At 40.3% G+C, this 14075-nt stretch overlaps 1 protein-coding gene across 2 annotated transcripts in view; it reads right to left on the reverse strand.

The window, feature by feature from the left end:
- LMBR1 (limb development membrane protein 1) overlaps nucleotides 1-14075 on the reverse strand; it is a 129357-nt gene that overhangs the window by 27298 nt on the left and 87984 nt on the right. For both annotated transcript variants that reach the window (XM_068972365.1, XM_068972364.1), the window contains exons 10-15: nucleotides 9973-10053; nucleotides 7692-7768; nucleotides 6998-7075; nucleotides 3907-3980; nucleotides 3628-3718; nucleotides 2407-2473 (exon numbers count right to left, since the gene is read on the reverse strand). In XM_068972365.1, coding sequence (XP_068828466.1) covers nucleotides 2407-2473; nucleotides 3628-3718; nucleotides 3907-3980; nucleotides 6998-7075; nucleotides 7692-7768; nucleotides 9973-10053 — 468 coding nt within the window. The remainder of the gene's footprint in view (nucleotides 1-2406; nucleotides 2474-3627; nucleotides 3719-3906; nucleotides 3981-6997; nucleotides 7076-7691; nucleotides 7769-9972; nucleotides 10054-14075) is intronic.

Here is a 14075-nt window from a genome sequence, read left to right on the forward strand (position 1 = left end):
GCTAAGAATACATGGCCAAAATGCTCCTCACAACCTAATGCTTTGTGGTTAAGTGATATGCTTCTAAAATCTACTCAGTGGCAATTTTTAAAATTAGTACAAAATCTTCTCTATTTAAACATAAGAAGCTATTTCAGAGGAATTCTGTAATAAGTCTGTCGTATCACACCAGGCATTCAACTCTAAAGCTATATTTTACACTTACGACGCAGCAATAGCAATTGGCAAATTACACTGTTTAAAAAATATTTTCATTTTTGAAGCAAAAATATCATCAAATGAATTATTTATATAGGATTCAAAATATTTCTAATTTACAATTAAACTTATCATTACTAAAAATGATTAAAATAAGAGAAAAACTGAACTCATACAGGTAAATGATAATTTCCCTTGTTCCTTGGCTTCTTATTTAACTGAGAATGCTGGCTAAATTCACAGAAGCAAATGAGAGCACCCCAAGGTCAGGACTCCCTTGTGAGAGGCAATGAGAAAGAGCGAAAACTTTCACAGCTTGGAATTCGGTTGTTAAATACATCCTCTATTCTAGTCTTATAAGCTTTTCAGCTAGTAAATCAAAATCCCGTTATACACTAGGATAATATTCATGACAATTCTCTATATTTTATCTTCTTAAAATCAAAGACTCAATTCTGAAGGGTTAATAGAGGAATGAAAAGTAACTCTCTAGTCTGCATTTCCCATAAGACTAAAATGAAGCTTTCTCTTTTAGTCTAGAAATGTGCTTTTTCAATACTGTGAAAAGCCTCTATGAATCTGTTTAGCGTATTTATTTCTTTTCATCTATTCAGTGCCACCGGGCATAACATGTAATGCAGTGTGTGTTGATATTTTGCAAAGCGCCACATGACTCACTGTACCCTAATACACTCCATTAATCCTGTTTGGACAGCTGGGGCCAGGCGTTTGTTAGCTGCATTTTAATTGTCCCATCTTTCTTTTTCTTCTTTTTATTTATCTCTATGGCAAACTACTCAGGAATTTAATGTGTTGATCTTCAAAAAGCACATTTTGCCATTAATTTGTTTTCTTTGTATTAAAATGGTACTCAGCATGTAATTTTCTTCCATAAAATCAGTATATGTTACTATTAACAATTAATCTTAAATAACAGTGCACAGTGAATTTCATACAGGATAAAATGGTAGGTTGGCTGTATCAACAGAGATTGTTGGACTTCCATAACAAATGACAACAGCTACAAATCAACTTACAAAAGTGCATTTTTTGGCATTTCCAAGATTAGCACACGATAAGCAGACGTCAAAACAATAACAAGTCCTATAACGCAAACACAAAGGAAATAAGACCTCTTAAGTGAATGAGCTTTGTGTCAGTCTGTGGAAAAGGCAGTCCCTTTGACACTTACACTTAGATTCCACTTTTTACTAAAATACGGAATTCTCTGTAAGAATCATGAAGATCACTATGACGCTTATACTTTCTTGGCACAGCCTGCGTCCCTGAGAGCTATGAGTTTTGAATAAATAATGGAGGCAACATAAGAGCTAAAACAAAAGCAATTTAAAGTTACTTGCAATTTTTGTCATTAGCTAGTTGTTAAGGTTGAATAATGGGATTTAAAAAAATAATTTGTGAATACTCAAGTCAAAATCTTAAGACTAGAAAATGGAACAGAACTGCCTAGTGGAAACTTTTGTCTGAAATAATATTTAGCCAATAACTGAGAATATAGTCTGCTACAGTGTTTTACAAAAGAACATCAAATGAAGACTTATTCAACTATTTCAACGACAAAGTGGAAATGTTTTACTTTTAAAAGATGACCAAAATATTCTTGTACATCAAAAAATTAAGAAAACTATATGAATGGCAGCAAGTAAAAACTAAGGAGCTAAAGTATACCCTTTAAGTCCGTGCGGGCATGCCAACGCTCTCAAACATCTCACCACTTTCAAGTCTGTGCCCTGGACATGAAAGCAGCGTAAAGTACATTCTACAGATTATCAGTTTTTTAAACCACATACTAAATTATATGTTTTTAAAAACATTTCATGTAGGAAAAAATTAGTTTAATATTTTCTAGACATTAAACATTGTTTTATTCAAAACAAAAACTTAACAGTTTCCTCACTAGAGGACTCAAAAGTTTAACCAGTCAGTGAAAAAAAATAAAGGCTACTGTTTGGAAAGGAATATTTCCAAGCAGTTGAAAAAATCAATGGTCTTTATTTGATAAAAGTGCTTGTTTTGGTACAACCCTATATACAAATAAATTATAGAAGCAAAGGTATAAAATAACGTGGGAGGAAATAATATATTTCAAAGAGTGATCTTTTGGGAAAAGTTTAGAAGTCTAGAAAGTTTAGAAAAGACACTGGAAAAGGTACAGACTTTACGTGAAAAGTTCTCATTTAAACTTACCCAGTGTTCTTGACATCACAGGCAGCGCAGAGCTCAAAACCAAGATTGACACACAATTCCCAATGATCTGTTATGAGAAATCAGGAAGAATATTGGGCAGCTACACAGTACACGCTTAAGTAAAATCCACTCACATACTGGCAAGTTACTGTACATTCTAGTTACCTATGGTACTTTGCTAACTTCTTAATGATACTATTCAATACAGAAAATAAAGAGAACCAGAAAGTTTTTCTACAAGCATTTAAAGTTCTATTGGTAAGTTCTAGAAGGTATTTACAGTACCTGACACAAAGAGAAAACTGCATTTTACATTACTGACAGAGGTTGCTGATTTCAAAGATTCACCTTTAAAGCCAAGACTACTGCTCAAAATATGTAATATCTACTTCTAATGTAAACTAAGATTTAAAGCCAAAAAACTAGAAATCTAAAGCACCTAAATTCTAGCAATTCTATTTCAATATATCCTATGCTTATTCTTTCATATAAATAAAAGATGCCAAAAGCACAGATTAGTACTTATGTTTAATTATGCTAAATATCTCAAGAAGCTATAACATTTTAAATAGACAGATAAAGATATGTAAAAATAACATCTCCCCTTTAGAATATGCTGAAAATAAGGAAAATCTGATAAAAGAAGCCAGCCGCTCCTGTGATTCTTCATTGTCAGCCTGTGGGAATATTTTACAAATGCAGTCTCTATATAAGATAACAGCCTTTGTTACTCAGAAGCCAATGACATATTGTAGAAAGTCAAATTAGCCTCAGACTACACAATGTTTCTGAACAGAACTCTTCCGTCTTGCTTTAATTATTCAAATTTGAAATACTTTGTCTCTACTACTTGTAGCAACTAAGTTCTTCAGATTTCAAACAAGCTCCCTGAAGTACAGTCAGCGCAATCAAAGTTACTCATTAGCAATACGTTTTCTTTGCAGGAAAAAAGGGTCCTTTCAGGAGCCTTCTATAGCTGGTTAACAAGCTCTGCGGTTCTCTGCATTTACAAGTGAATGGACACCATCCAAATTAAACAGAGCACATCCTTTTCCCACTCATTCAGCATTTTGAAAATCTTCCAGTGTGTGTTTACGCAACTTACAAACAAATACCTAGAACCGCAAATGAACCATTCAGGGCGATCACTAAATAAAACAGTCCGTTTGTCTTGGAAGGCAAAAGAGGGGCACAGCCACCTCAGACTTAAAAGTGCCTTACCTTTGTCATAGTCGTGTCATCCTTCTTGGGAATAAAATTTCCAAAAAATCGGAGGCTGTAGAAGCCGACGACAGAGGACACCATAAGATAGCTGTGAGAATCAAGGAAAAAACTCTCCAAAGAACGTTTCCTCGAGTTCTCAACAGGCCCACAGGAAAACAAAACCTGGAGTGCTTGAGGAAGACTTAACTTGCTTTTCTTCCAGGGAAGTGTCTTAGTGAATTACCACTGTCCCAGAAACCTTGTTAACAGGCAGAACTTTAGGTAAAGAAAGGATACAAAATCAAAATGATTTCAAGCGCAGCTCCCACAAAACCAAAAGCAGAAAGAGAAGCATTTCCTATTCCAGGCCCCTGGAGGGGGGAAAAAACACTTTTCAGAATTCAGTGACACTATTACATTTGGTTTCCCTAAAATTGCTGTTCCATAAATATAGGACAGTTGAAATTAGAAATGTTTAATACCCTGGGATAACATCTAGACTTTCAACGGAGAATAAAACACGGCATGAGGCTGAATTCACCAACGAAACCAGCCACATGTTAACACTTAACAAGCTCTAACATTTGTTTCATCTCAAATATAATTTAAGTCGCTTATCAAAATAACATGATTACATGTGTGTGCGTGCGTGTGTGTCCAACTCTTTGCGACCCCATGGAATTTCCTAGATGAGGATCTAGACTCTCCTCCAGGGGATCCTGCTGAACCAGGGATTCAACCCGCTCTCCTGAGTCTCCTGCATTGGCAGGTAGATTCTTTATCTGCGTTTATTGTTAAATCCTAAATACTCTTGGGAAAAAAATCTTTAAATATAATAGTACAGTAAGAATAGAACATGTAATTGTCTGAACCCTGAGGCAACATATAAAAAGTATACAATTAAAGTTCGTCAGGAGTAAGCTAAGCAAGGGGAGACAGTGAACACACGCATCCTGTTACTGCTCCTGAAAGTTTCATCTCCCTAAGGAATTCAGGGATTTAATTAACACAGATTTTTCAAATGCAATGCTGCACATTGCTTCCTAAACATTATATCTATTCGCAAAATCCACCTTTATCTGGAACTTAACAAAACAAGCAAGAAAAGCAGTATTTATTAAAAGGCCAGAAAGGCAAAAAATCATTTCCTACTAAAGCAGGGACAATTTTTTCCTAAGCTTACTAATTAAAGAAACTCTCTGAATACGAACTACTATTCTGGTATCAGCTTCAATGACATGTAACAGATATACGAGGATAATTGGGAATATAAAGTCAGCCTAATGAAAAAAACAAAAAACAATAAATAACACTATACATATTATTTATACAACCTAATTTAGGCATACAGAAGTGAGAATACTCACTGAAAATTCATACATAAATAAGGTAAGGGACAAAGAATGTGTCAACTTCTGTCAATCTTTTGAAGAAAAATAAATAATGCTAATAGAAGTCTTATTAACTCGGATGGAAAACACCTTGGAAACATTCTCTGTCTCAAGAGAAGGCCTACAGGCAGGATTAAGATGCTCTGATTTTATTACACAATCATAACAGAGCCTACCATGTGTATGTCCCCGTCTACCATGCACGAAGGGAATGGTACAAAAGTGTGTCGTGGGGCTCGGCCCTTACCCAGTGTGCACTACAGGAAACTGGGTTAGAAAGAAGCCGGAGGTCAACACGGTAGAGGACTCCCTGCTCAATAACTGGACCTGTGTCTAAACAGTGACGAGGACGAGGCTGTGGGTGGGAGAGGGCTGCCCCCTGTTGCTGTCGGTTGGTGGATCAGGAACCTGGAGCAAGCTGGGAGGCTCCAGCAGTGAGAGGTGACCAGGCGCTGAAGGGGCTGGGGGCAGGGAGCTAAACTGAAAATACTGCCAAAGAATTCACTTCTGCATCTCGGACTGAAGGAAAGGAATTAAGATAAATGTTGGCTTTCTCCTAGGAGACAAAAAGTGGGTCATGTGGTGCAGAAAGAGTGGCGTGTAGGGAAGCAAAGTCTGCTACCCCAAAAGGCATCTCTCTGGCAAGGGTCACTTCAGGCTGATTGTTTTTAAGAAACAGAAGACAGCCGGCCTTCCACTTTAGCCTGCTTCCGCTTCACCCCTTAACTGCCTGAAAGAGTGTGGACAGAGGTCCTGGTCCACGACGAGCACCATCGCCAGGCCCTCCAGGGTCAGGGCTGAGTGCGGTCCCAGGAACCTGGCAGGACCTGGAGACCAAAGTCTGTTCTGGGTCCAGTTGTTTACCAAACGGCTGCTTCTCCATCTCCAGGAGAACTGCCTTCATTCCCCCCGAAGTCCCATGCCCCTACCCTCTTCCTCTCTAAGATGGAATAGAAGCCTCAGTTGCCCAACTTGTCCTGGGGTCTCATTATTCTTACAGCGCTCCCTTACACACATAATTGAATAGTTTTCTTCTGTTAATCTGTCTCATTTCAATTTAATTCTTAGACCAGACAGAAGATCCTAGAAAGGGTTAAGGAAATTCTTTTTCCCCCCAAAGAATGAAAAGTCTGGAAAAGTTTTGAAGTCATTTCTATAGGGAAATGGCAAAGGTGCTAACTTCAAAAAGGATAATAAAATGTCAAAATATAAAGGCTACTTTAAGTATCCAAAGGTTTATAAAGACACCTAGAAAAAGAAAGGCTTATATGAGTATTTAGTGGGAACTATTTTCCATATGGAAAATATATATAAATAGACTAACTTCTGGAATTTAATAAAATCATTAATTTTTTAAAATGAAAAAATTAAGTCAATTTGTGAAAAGATGTACATATGACTCCCTCCAGCAACTGAACATTTTGATTCAAGTTCACACAATGTTTAACTCTTCTGAAGCATGAGTCCTTACAACCATATTTGGATCTTTTGCAAACTCAATGAATCCATCTAAGAAACTCTTTCAGTTCAGTTCAGTCGCTCAGTCGTGTCCGACTCTTTGCGACCCCATGGACTGCAGCATGCAAGGCATCCCTGTCCATCACCAACTCCCAGCGCTTACTCAAACTCTTGTCCATAGACTCGATGATGCCATCCAATCATCTCAATATAAACTCTTTATATTTCACTATTTCACAGAATATACATTTTCATAAAGGATCACAAATATGAATTTTAGTAAAACAAAGATAAACTCTAATAAAAAGTATAAAAGGAAACTCTGATACTTGACACAAGGCCCAGACAATCTAAAATAAGAAATCAGAAACAAAAGCATAGTTTATAAACACTGTTTATGAAAGCTCTTGCATTAAGCAGCTCATACAGCTTGAAGTGCATATACGCATGAAGGCGGGCGCTTTCATCCACCTGTTTGGGACACTCAGGCCACACACGGACACTCCATCAAAAGAAAGACAGTAAGCGCTTTACTTTACCCTTGTTCCCTTCGGCATTGCTGTTTCATCGACCAACAGGCAAAGAATATTACAAGCCACCAAGAGGACAGAAATGGACTACAACAGAAAAAGTAAGCCATCAGTTCTGAATCTCGGAGACATTTTGCCAATATACATATATTAAAATCTCAGTAACCAACCAAATGTATGCTTCAAAAATTCTACATATAAACCTGAAACAATGAGACCATAAAAATTTCAGAATAAATTCTCAAAAATTCTGCAAAGTACTGTAATCTCAAAGCTTAAGACAAAAGCTAGTAACATAGGTCCATTTATTAACCAATTTCACCAACTAGAAAGCCCCAACTGCACATACTTAACAGATGGTTAAAGTGTTATCAGAACGAATGCAGTAATCTTCACGCCCTATCACAGAGCTTGAGCCGGGCATCAGCAACACCAGGTCTCTTCCTAATTTTCAATTGAAACAAAAGAATGAACTTCCTGCTTTTATGAGGAACAGATAATCTTGAGAACTTTTTAAAAATTCCCCTTAATTTTAATTCTTGCTCTATTGAGTTTTTACCAAAAAAAAAAGCATACATGGATTTTAAGCCTGTTGACAGAAAATCAGTTGACCTGAAAACATTTAGCTAGGGGAATTGCCATACACAAATGCTAAAGTAAATAGAAAATAATTTGCTTTATTTAACAGCAAATGAACCCTTACTGTCTCAATGAGGAGAAGAACCATAACCGCAGGATACACCAAGTTTCTCTCCCATGCTGAAGCCTTTTTGCGCCTCTCTATTTGAAGGAAAGACAAAATAGAATGAACGTTTCAGCAATTTCTAAAAACTCTCTCCAGATTTACATTTTCATTCCCTACTGCTACAACCAGTATGTATTATTTTTACATAAATATTTTCCTAAAGCCATAAATTGTTTTGAATTTTCTTCCACAAACTACTTTTAAAACCAGTTTGCTACATTAAATACAGCTCAGTCCTATGATGCTCAAATCTTAACACTGCTAGGTGAAGTGAAAGTTGCTCAGTCGTGCCCGACTCTTTACAGCCCCATGGACTGTAGCCCGCCAGGCTCCTCTGCCCATGGAATTCTCCAGGCCAGAACACTGGAGTGGGTTACTGTTCCCTTCTCTAGAGGGATCTTCCCAACCCAGGGATCGAGCCCAGGTCTCCTGCATGGCAGGCAGATTCTTTACTGTCTTGCACCAGGGAATGCTGCAAGACATTTCAACTATTAATGAAATATATTGTGGATATACAGCTTACTCCTGAAAATACAGTTATCTCTGTATATTTTTTAATTTACATATTTACATACTGATAGTCTGACATACTGGCAGAGATCTGGAGTACCAGGTAACATGGGTAAGAATCCCCTCTAATCTCACACCTAAAGATAAACACTCCCGGTTTCCTGAAGGCTGGAAGCAAAACTCTAGCGACTAAGTCTACCTTGTATCACCCCGATCCTGACGCCACAACTGGAAAAGCTGGAGCACATTTAATTCTTTAAAAAGCAGTGTGTGTGAAGAGAGCACAGAGCTGCCATGACGACGGGAGCTGAGGGCCATTCTCTGCCAGGTGAGCTGACGGGGGCCTCAGTGCGCACCACGCTCCCTCGCACAGCGCTTTCCAAACAGACCCACACAGCTCGGGGAGTAACACAGACGCTGAGGGCAAAGCTTCCAGCATGTTCAACAAAGCCAGCGAGACACAGGAGGGCTGGGAGCTACCAAGGCGGCCAGAACTTGAGAGGCTGTGCTCACAGGGAAAGGAAGGGGCAGAAGCCCTCAGCTACTTTCCCCTTCAAGGCGTCAGCGGCTCAGAGGCTGAGAAGAGGAACCGAAGGCGGCAGCAGGAGGCAGAGAAGCCGAGCACAGCCGCTGTCAGGCTTACACTGCATGAAGAAGACGCGGCCAGAGTCGACAACAGGACAAGCAGGCTTTCAGCTGGACCAAGGAGGAAGGACAGATCGGAAACAGACAGGCCCTCACGAAGACCAAAACCCAGTCTCAAATGACTTTAAGCCCAGACAGACTAGACTGACCTGTCCATACTCTAACTGCCCCTACTCTAACTCTAACCAGAAGTGAGAGTAAATCCTCTCAATAAGAACAAAGCATCATGCAGTCTCTACAGCTTTAGATGAGAAGTGCTCCCAGGAGGTAGGACAGAGAAAAAGAAGGCAACAGAAGCAGCCTTTCAGCAGATCCTGACACTGGACACGGAAGAAAACAACTTTACAGCAGCTATTAATAACTGCTATGCTCAGTATGAGCGACAAAATGGAAAATGTCACAATTTGAATCCAGAAAAATAACCAAATGGAAATTCTAGAATGGGAAAACACTGTAACTGAAGTTCAGGGTTCAACAGATAGTTCTGACAACGGCTGTAACATGGCTGAAAAGAGCGAAATGGAAGGCAGATCAGTAGGAAATATCAGACCAAAGCACATAAACTAAAAAGGAGAGAAAACGAAAGATGCGGAGTGAAAAGGTCCAGCACGTCGCAGCTGCGGTCTGGGGATATAAAGGACAGGGACAGCTGCAGTACCTGCTGAGACAATGACCAGCAACTGCCCAAGCGGGCGGAAGGCCTCAAGCCACACACTCTGAAACGCCCCAGATCTCAAGAAGGATACATACGAAGGGGAAAAGGCACGCAAAGACAGGAGTAGCAGAAGATTGCTTACCAGAAACAGTGCAAGCGAGAGAGAGTGGAGTGATGCATCTGAGCAGCAGCATCTATGGAAACTCATTTTGTGCACATACAAAAGAGCGACTAACAAAGTGAGTGAGTCCATGCCCATCCTTCCTCCAAACTAAAAGACATTCTTTATTAATGGCTTTAGGCAGGCTGAAAGCTTGTGACACAGAGATTCCATAACTTTTAAAAGCATTACAGGCTACAGTAAAGTCTTTAATAAGAAACAAAGTCCAATACATAAGTCGAGGAAAAAAGGAAAAAAATGTACAATACCTAATTTTTTCTTCAGAATCTTTACATTTTCAAGTTCTTGTTCCAACTCTGTTACATTATATTCCACTGATGAAGAGAGTCCTATGAAAGCAAGCACATTTTAGAAGTGGAACGGCAGGGCCCAGAACAGGCAGCCTTCATATTTAATGAAAATACAAAAAAACACATTGCCAATCCTGATTACTGATAATGAAAACAAAGGCTGCTGTGATTCACAGAAACATACATCCCCTTCTGTACCCCGAAAAACTTCCAAGTGCTTGCTGATTAAACACTACATGATTCCTAGAAAATGTCTTCTCTGGTAAAACTCTTATTTGATCTATTATTAATTTTTTAATTAATTACAAAAGTATCACATGCTTGTAATAAAGAGTGAAAGAAGATCAAAATTGCCTCCTCATCATCCCACCTCCCGAACGGGACAATTTGCCAGCAGCTTGGGTGAGGCTTTCTCCATCTGCAAGGACATACTCACAGATACGTATTTCATCATATTCACAGTCTTCACTATATATTTCATAAGAATAGGGAAAATCAGACATTATTTCACCACCTGCTTTCCTAGTTAATGATATGTCCATGCTGACAAATAGGCCCAACTTAACAGCTGAATAAATATTTGAGTATGGACATATGTCAATTTTATCCAGAATTATTCTGTTTATGAATATTCAGGTTTTCCTCATTTTTTTTTGCCACTATGAACATTCTACTAGGCACACACAGCACATTCTGGTTTTATTATTTCTGTAGGACAGATTCTCAAAATTTAGACTGCCGAGTCAAACAATATGAGCATTTACAGTTTTAAAAGATATTTAAAGGTTACTTCCCCCTCAAATGTTGTGATTATAGTAAATTATCATAAAGATTTATATTTCTAGCAACACTTCATCGTAACATGTCTGACATCAGATGATCTGGCCCAACTGTAGGCTGACATAAGTGCGATAAGCACAGTGCTCTGAGCACCCATTTTAGGGAGGCCAGGCTCAACTGCGTTTGGTGGGTTCGGGATTTTCAGCTTATGATGGGTTCATCAGGAGGTAACCCATCATAAGTCAAGAAGATCTGTGCTCTCCAGTCTTCCCAGCAGTGGATACTGTGACTCCTGAAGTTTCGCCAGGATGAAGGGTAAATGACGTTTCCCCGGGGTGCCTTTGACGTGCATGCCCTCTTCGTATTTTCTGCTGCTTCTCCAATGCTTTGTACAGCTCCGTGCGTGCATGCTCAGTCGCTCAGTCGTGTCTGACTCTTTGCAGCCTTATGGACTGCAGTCCGCCAGGCTCCTCTGTCCATGGGATTTTCCCTGCAAGAATACTGGAGTAGGTTGCCATTTCCTTCTCCAGGGGATCTTCCCAACCCAGGGATTGCACCCACATCTCCTGCGTTGGCAGGTAGATTCTTTATCACTGAAACACTTGGGAAACTCATTTCTATTTTATTTACTAAATTCTGAAATGAGCAAACTAACAACCCCCTGCTACACCTGTACTTTGGTTGATTAGCTTTTTCTCAATTTTTAAGATTTTTTTTCATTATGTATTTGCTAAGATTTTGGGGCTCCTATAAAACTGTAGCATGTCCCTCACAAATCCCGCCTTTTATCATTACATCCTGATCCCCACTGTCTTTAATGCTTTTCTTTATATTCATCTCCGCCTTTCAGACATCATATTGATAATTTTGATTAGCTCAATATTCAATGTCTACATTATTACAATACAAATTTTATCCACTGCTTACCCATGTAATATACTACCATTAGCTTTCTTTTCTTCCAAAACATTATTACTCCCAGAATTAATCTTTTTTTCCATTTGGTTAGCTTTTTATGCACTTACCACTAATTAAAAGCTAAACTTTCCTCCCAAATGTCTTTATTTCTTCCAGCAGCTTGCAAAGAAAGATGAATGGGAGGTAATTTTTTGAAACTATCCAAGTCAATATTAAAATTTGGTGAAACATAAATTAGTTTTTCATTTAAAAAACATAAATGAGGATGACAAGGCGTGTGACTTACAGAGACTGAGATTCTCATCTTCTGTAGTTGTCAAGCAATAGTTAATGCAGGAAAACCAAGAAATCGCAAGGGAGCCTTTTCCTTTGGTGTTTACAGATTTATTATTATTTATTGCTAAGTTGCTTCAGTCGTGTCTGACTCTGTGCGATCCCATAGACGGCAGCGCACCAGGCTCCCCCGTCCCTGGGATTCTCCAGGCAAGACCACTGGAGTGGGTTGCCATTTCCTCCTCCAGTGCATGAAAGTGAAAAGTGAAAGTGAAGTTGCTCAGTCATGTCCGACTCTTGGCAACCCCATGGACTGCAGCCTTCCAGGCTCCTCCGTCCATGGGATTTTCCAGGCAAGAGTACTGGAGTGGGGTGCCATTGCCTTCTCCATTATTATTTATTAGCCAGGTCAAAACTACTTATCCATCAAGACTGTGATGCCATTGCTCCACCATCTGCCAGCTCCCAGTGATAGCCCTGAGCGGTGTGAAGCTCTTTTTCCTGCTGGGCCTGAGTGTGAACTGCTTCTCATTTCCCCCAGAGAACAGGTGGGCCCTTGTCCAGGTGTCGGGAGTCACTCTTGTCCCCCAGGCTGGGCCCTGGGTGAGCACTTTCAACCCCCGAGTTCCTGTCCTTTAGGACTGGGACATCTGCTTGATTTTGTCATCTCCTCCACCTCATTTTCTCTGCTCTCCCCACTTGGAATTCCTATTAGTTGGATGTTAGATGTCCTGAACTGGTTCTCTGATATTCTAACTCCACCTCATTTCTGCCCATTTTGACCTGTCTTCTTCATCTTCCAATCCTTTAGACATATCACCATTTCTCACTTTCAAGGAGCGCTTTCTTTCGCCAGCTGCTCCATTTTTGCAGGATCCTGGCCTTTCTCGTGGACGCTGCCCCAGTCTCTCACAGAGCACTGATGACAGGTTTGCTTGTCTGCGTTCTCATCCTGTGCGTGCTCTGTTCTCCCCCAGCACCCTTTACTGTGTGTGTGTCTTGGTTCCTGCTTTCCTGGGAGAAGTCTTCCTCTTAAGTCTGGTGAGTCGGAGTTGTCGGTTCATACTTAGGAAGGAAGCATTAAAATGATAATTTGATTTGAAACTCTGCAGTTGCGACAAGACTTCCTGGTAGGTGCTCCAGCGGGTTCTTCATGGGCACCCAACTGCTAGGAGCCTGGGAGGCTCTCCTGGACAGACGGAGTCCCCAGAGAAGATTCCTCTGATCTCCTTCTCAGGGTTTTAGAGCTCAGCTGTCCCAGCGAAGAGAGCCGGGCACCCAGGCATTTAGTCTGTAAGAACTCATCCATCCACTACTCCCTCGACCCATGCCCAGGCCACAGGCTTCCCTTCTCTGGAAAATAACTCCCTCTACTGCTGGGGTGGGGGAGAGGCAGTGCTCTGAGACCCTGGATAGAGGGGAGAGATGGGGGATCAAACTCTTTCATGAGCAGGCTTCTCAGCCAGCCCTCCTTGTCTTAATTCGTCCCATTCAGCCCCATTTTGGCAGGTGTCTGCTGCTGCCACTTTGGGGACTTTCAGGGGTTGGGGTATTAATCAAGGACAGATGGTGTAGGATTCAGCTTCCTGGGGTCTGCTGAATTAGTCACTTCTAAAGTTCTCTCAGGTCTACTAAATTTCAAAACATTTGTGCGGCCTTCTCTGTTCAAGTTCTCCTTCTTTTAGGTCTGTGTTTGTCTGAAAACTCACCTCAAAAATAAGGAGACAGTTTCATGTAACTGGAAGTTTGCACACCGAGCGGGCTGCAAGGCAGGTGTTCTAGCAGCGTATCAGTGACCCCCAGGCCCCGAGCCCCGCTGCCCACAAGCTGGCTGGTGACCGAGTGATGCCCTCCCCCCTTTCACGTGATTTCACGATTCCTGTTTATTTTAGTTTCCTTATCATTTCTTCTTTCCCCAGCAAGTGGAATTTGTTTATTCTTTTCCCTCATGTTAATTTGACACTTCAGTGGTTACTTTCTCATTCTGAGCACACAGACTTAAGACTTATATTTGTTTCAACATAAAACCCCACAGGAAACCTTACTAGGTAACTGATCCCCCACCAAGGTGAAATTTCACAATGCTTTCT

This window comes from Capricornis sumatraensis, chromosome 5, assembly GCF_032405125.1.
Source record: "Capricornis sumatraensis isolate serow.1 chromosome 5, serow.2, whole genome shotgun sequence".
Taxonomy (NCBI): domain Eukaryota; kingdom Metazoa; phylum Chordata; class Mammalia; order Artiodactyla; family Bovidae; genus Capricornis; species Capricornis sumatraensis.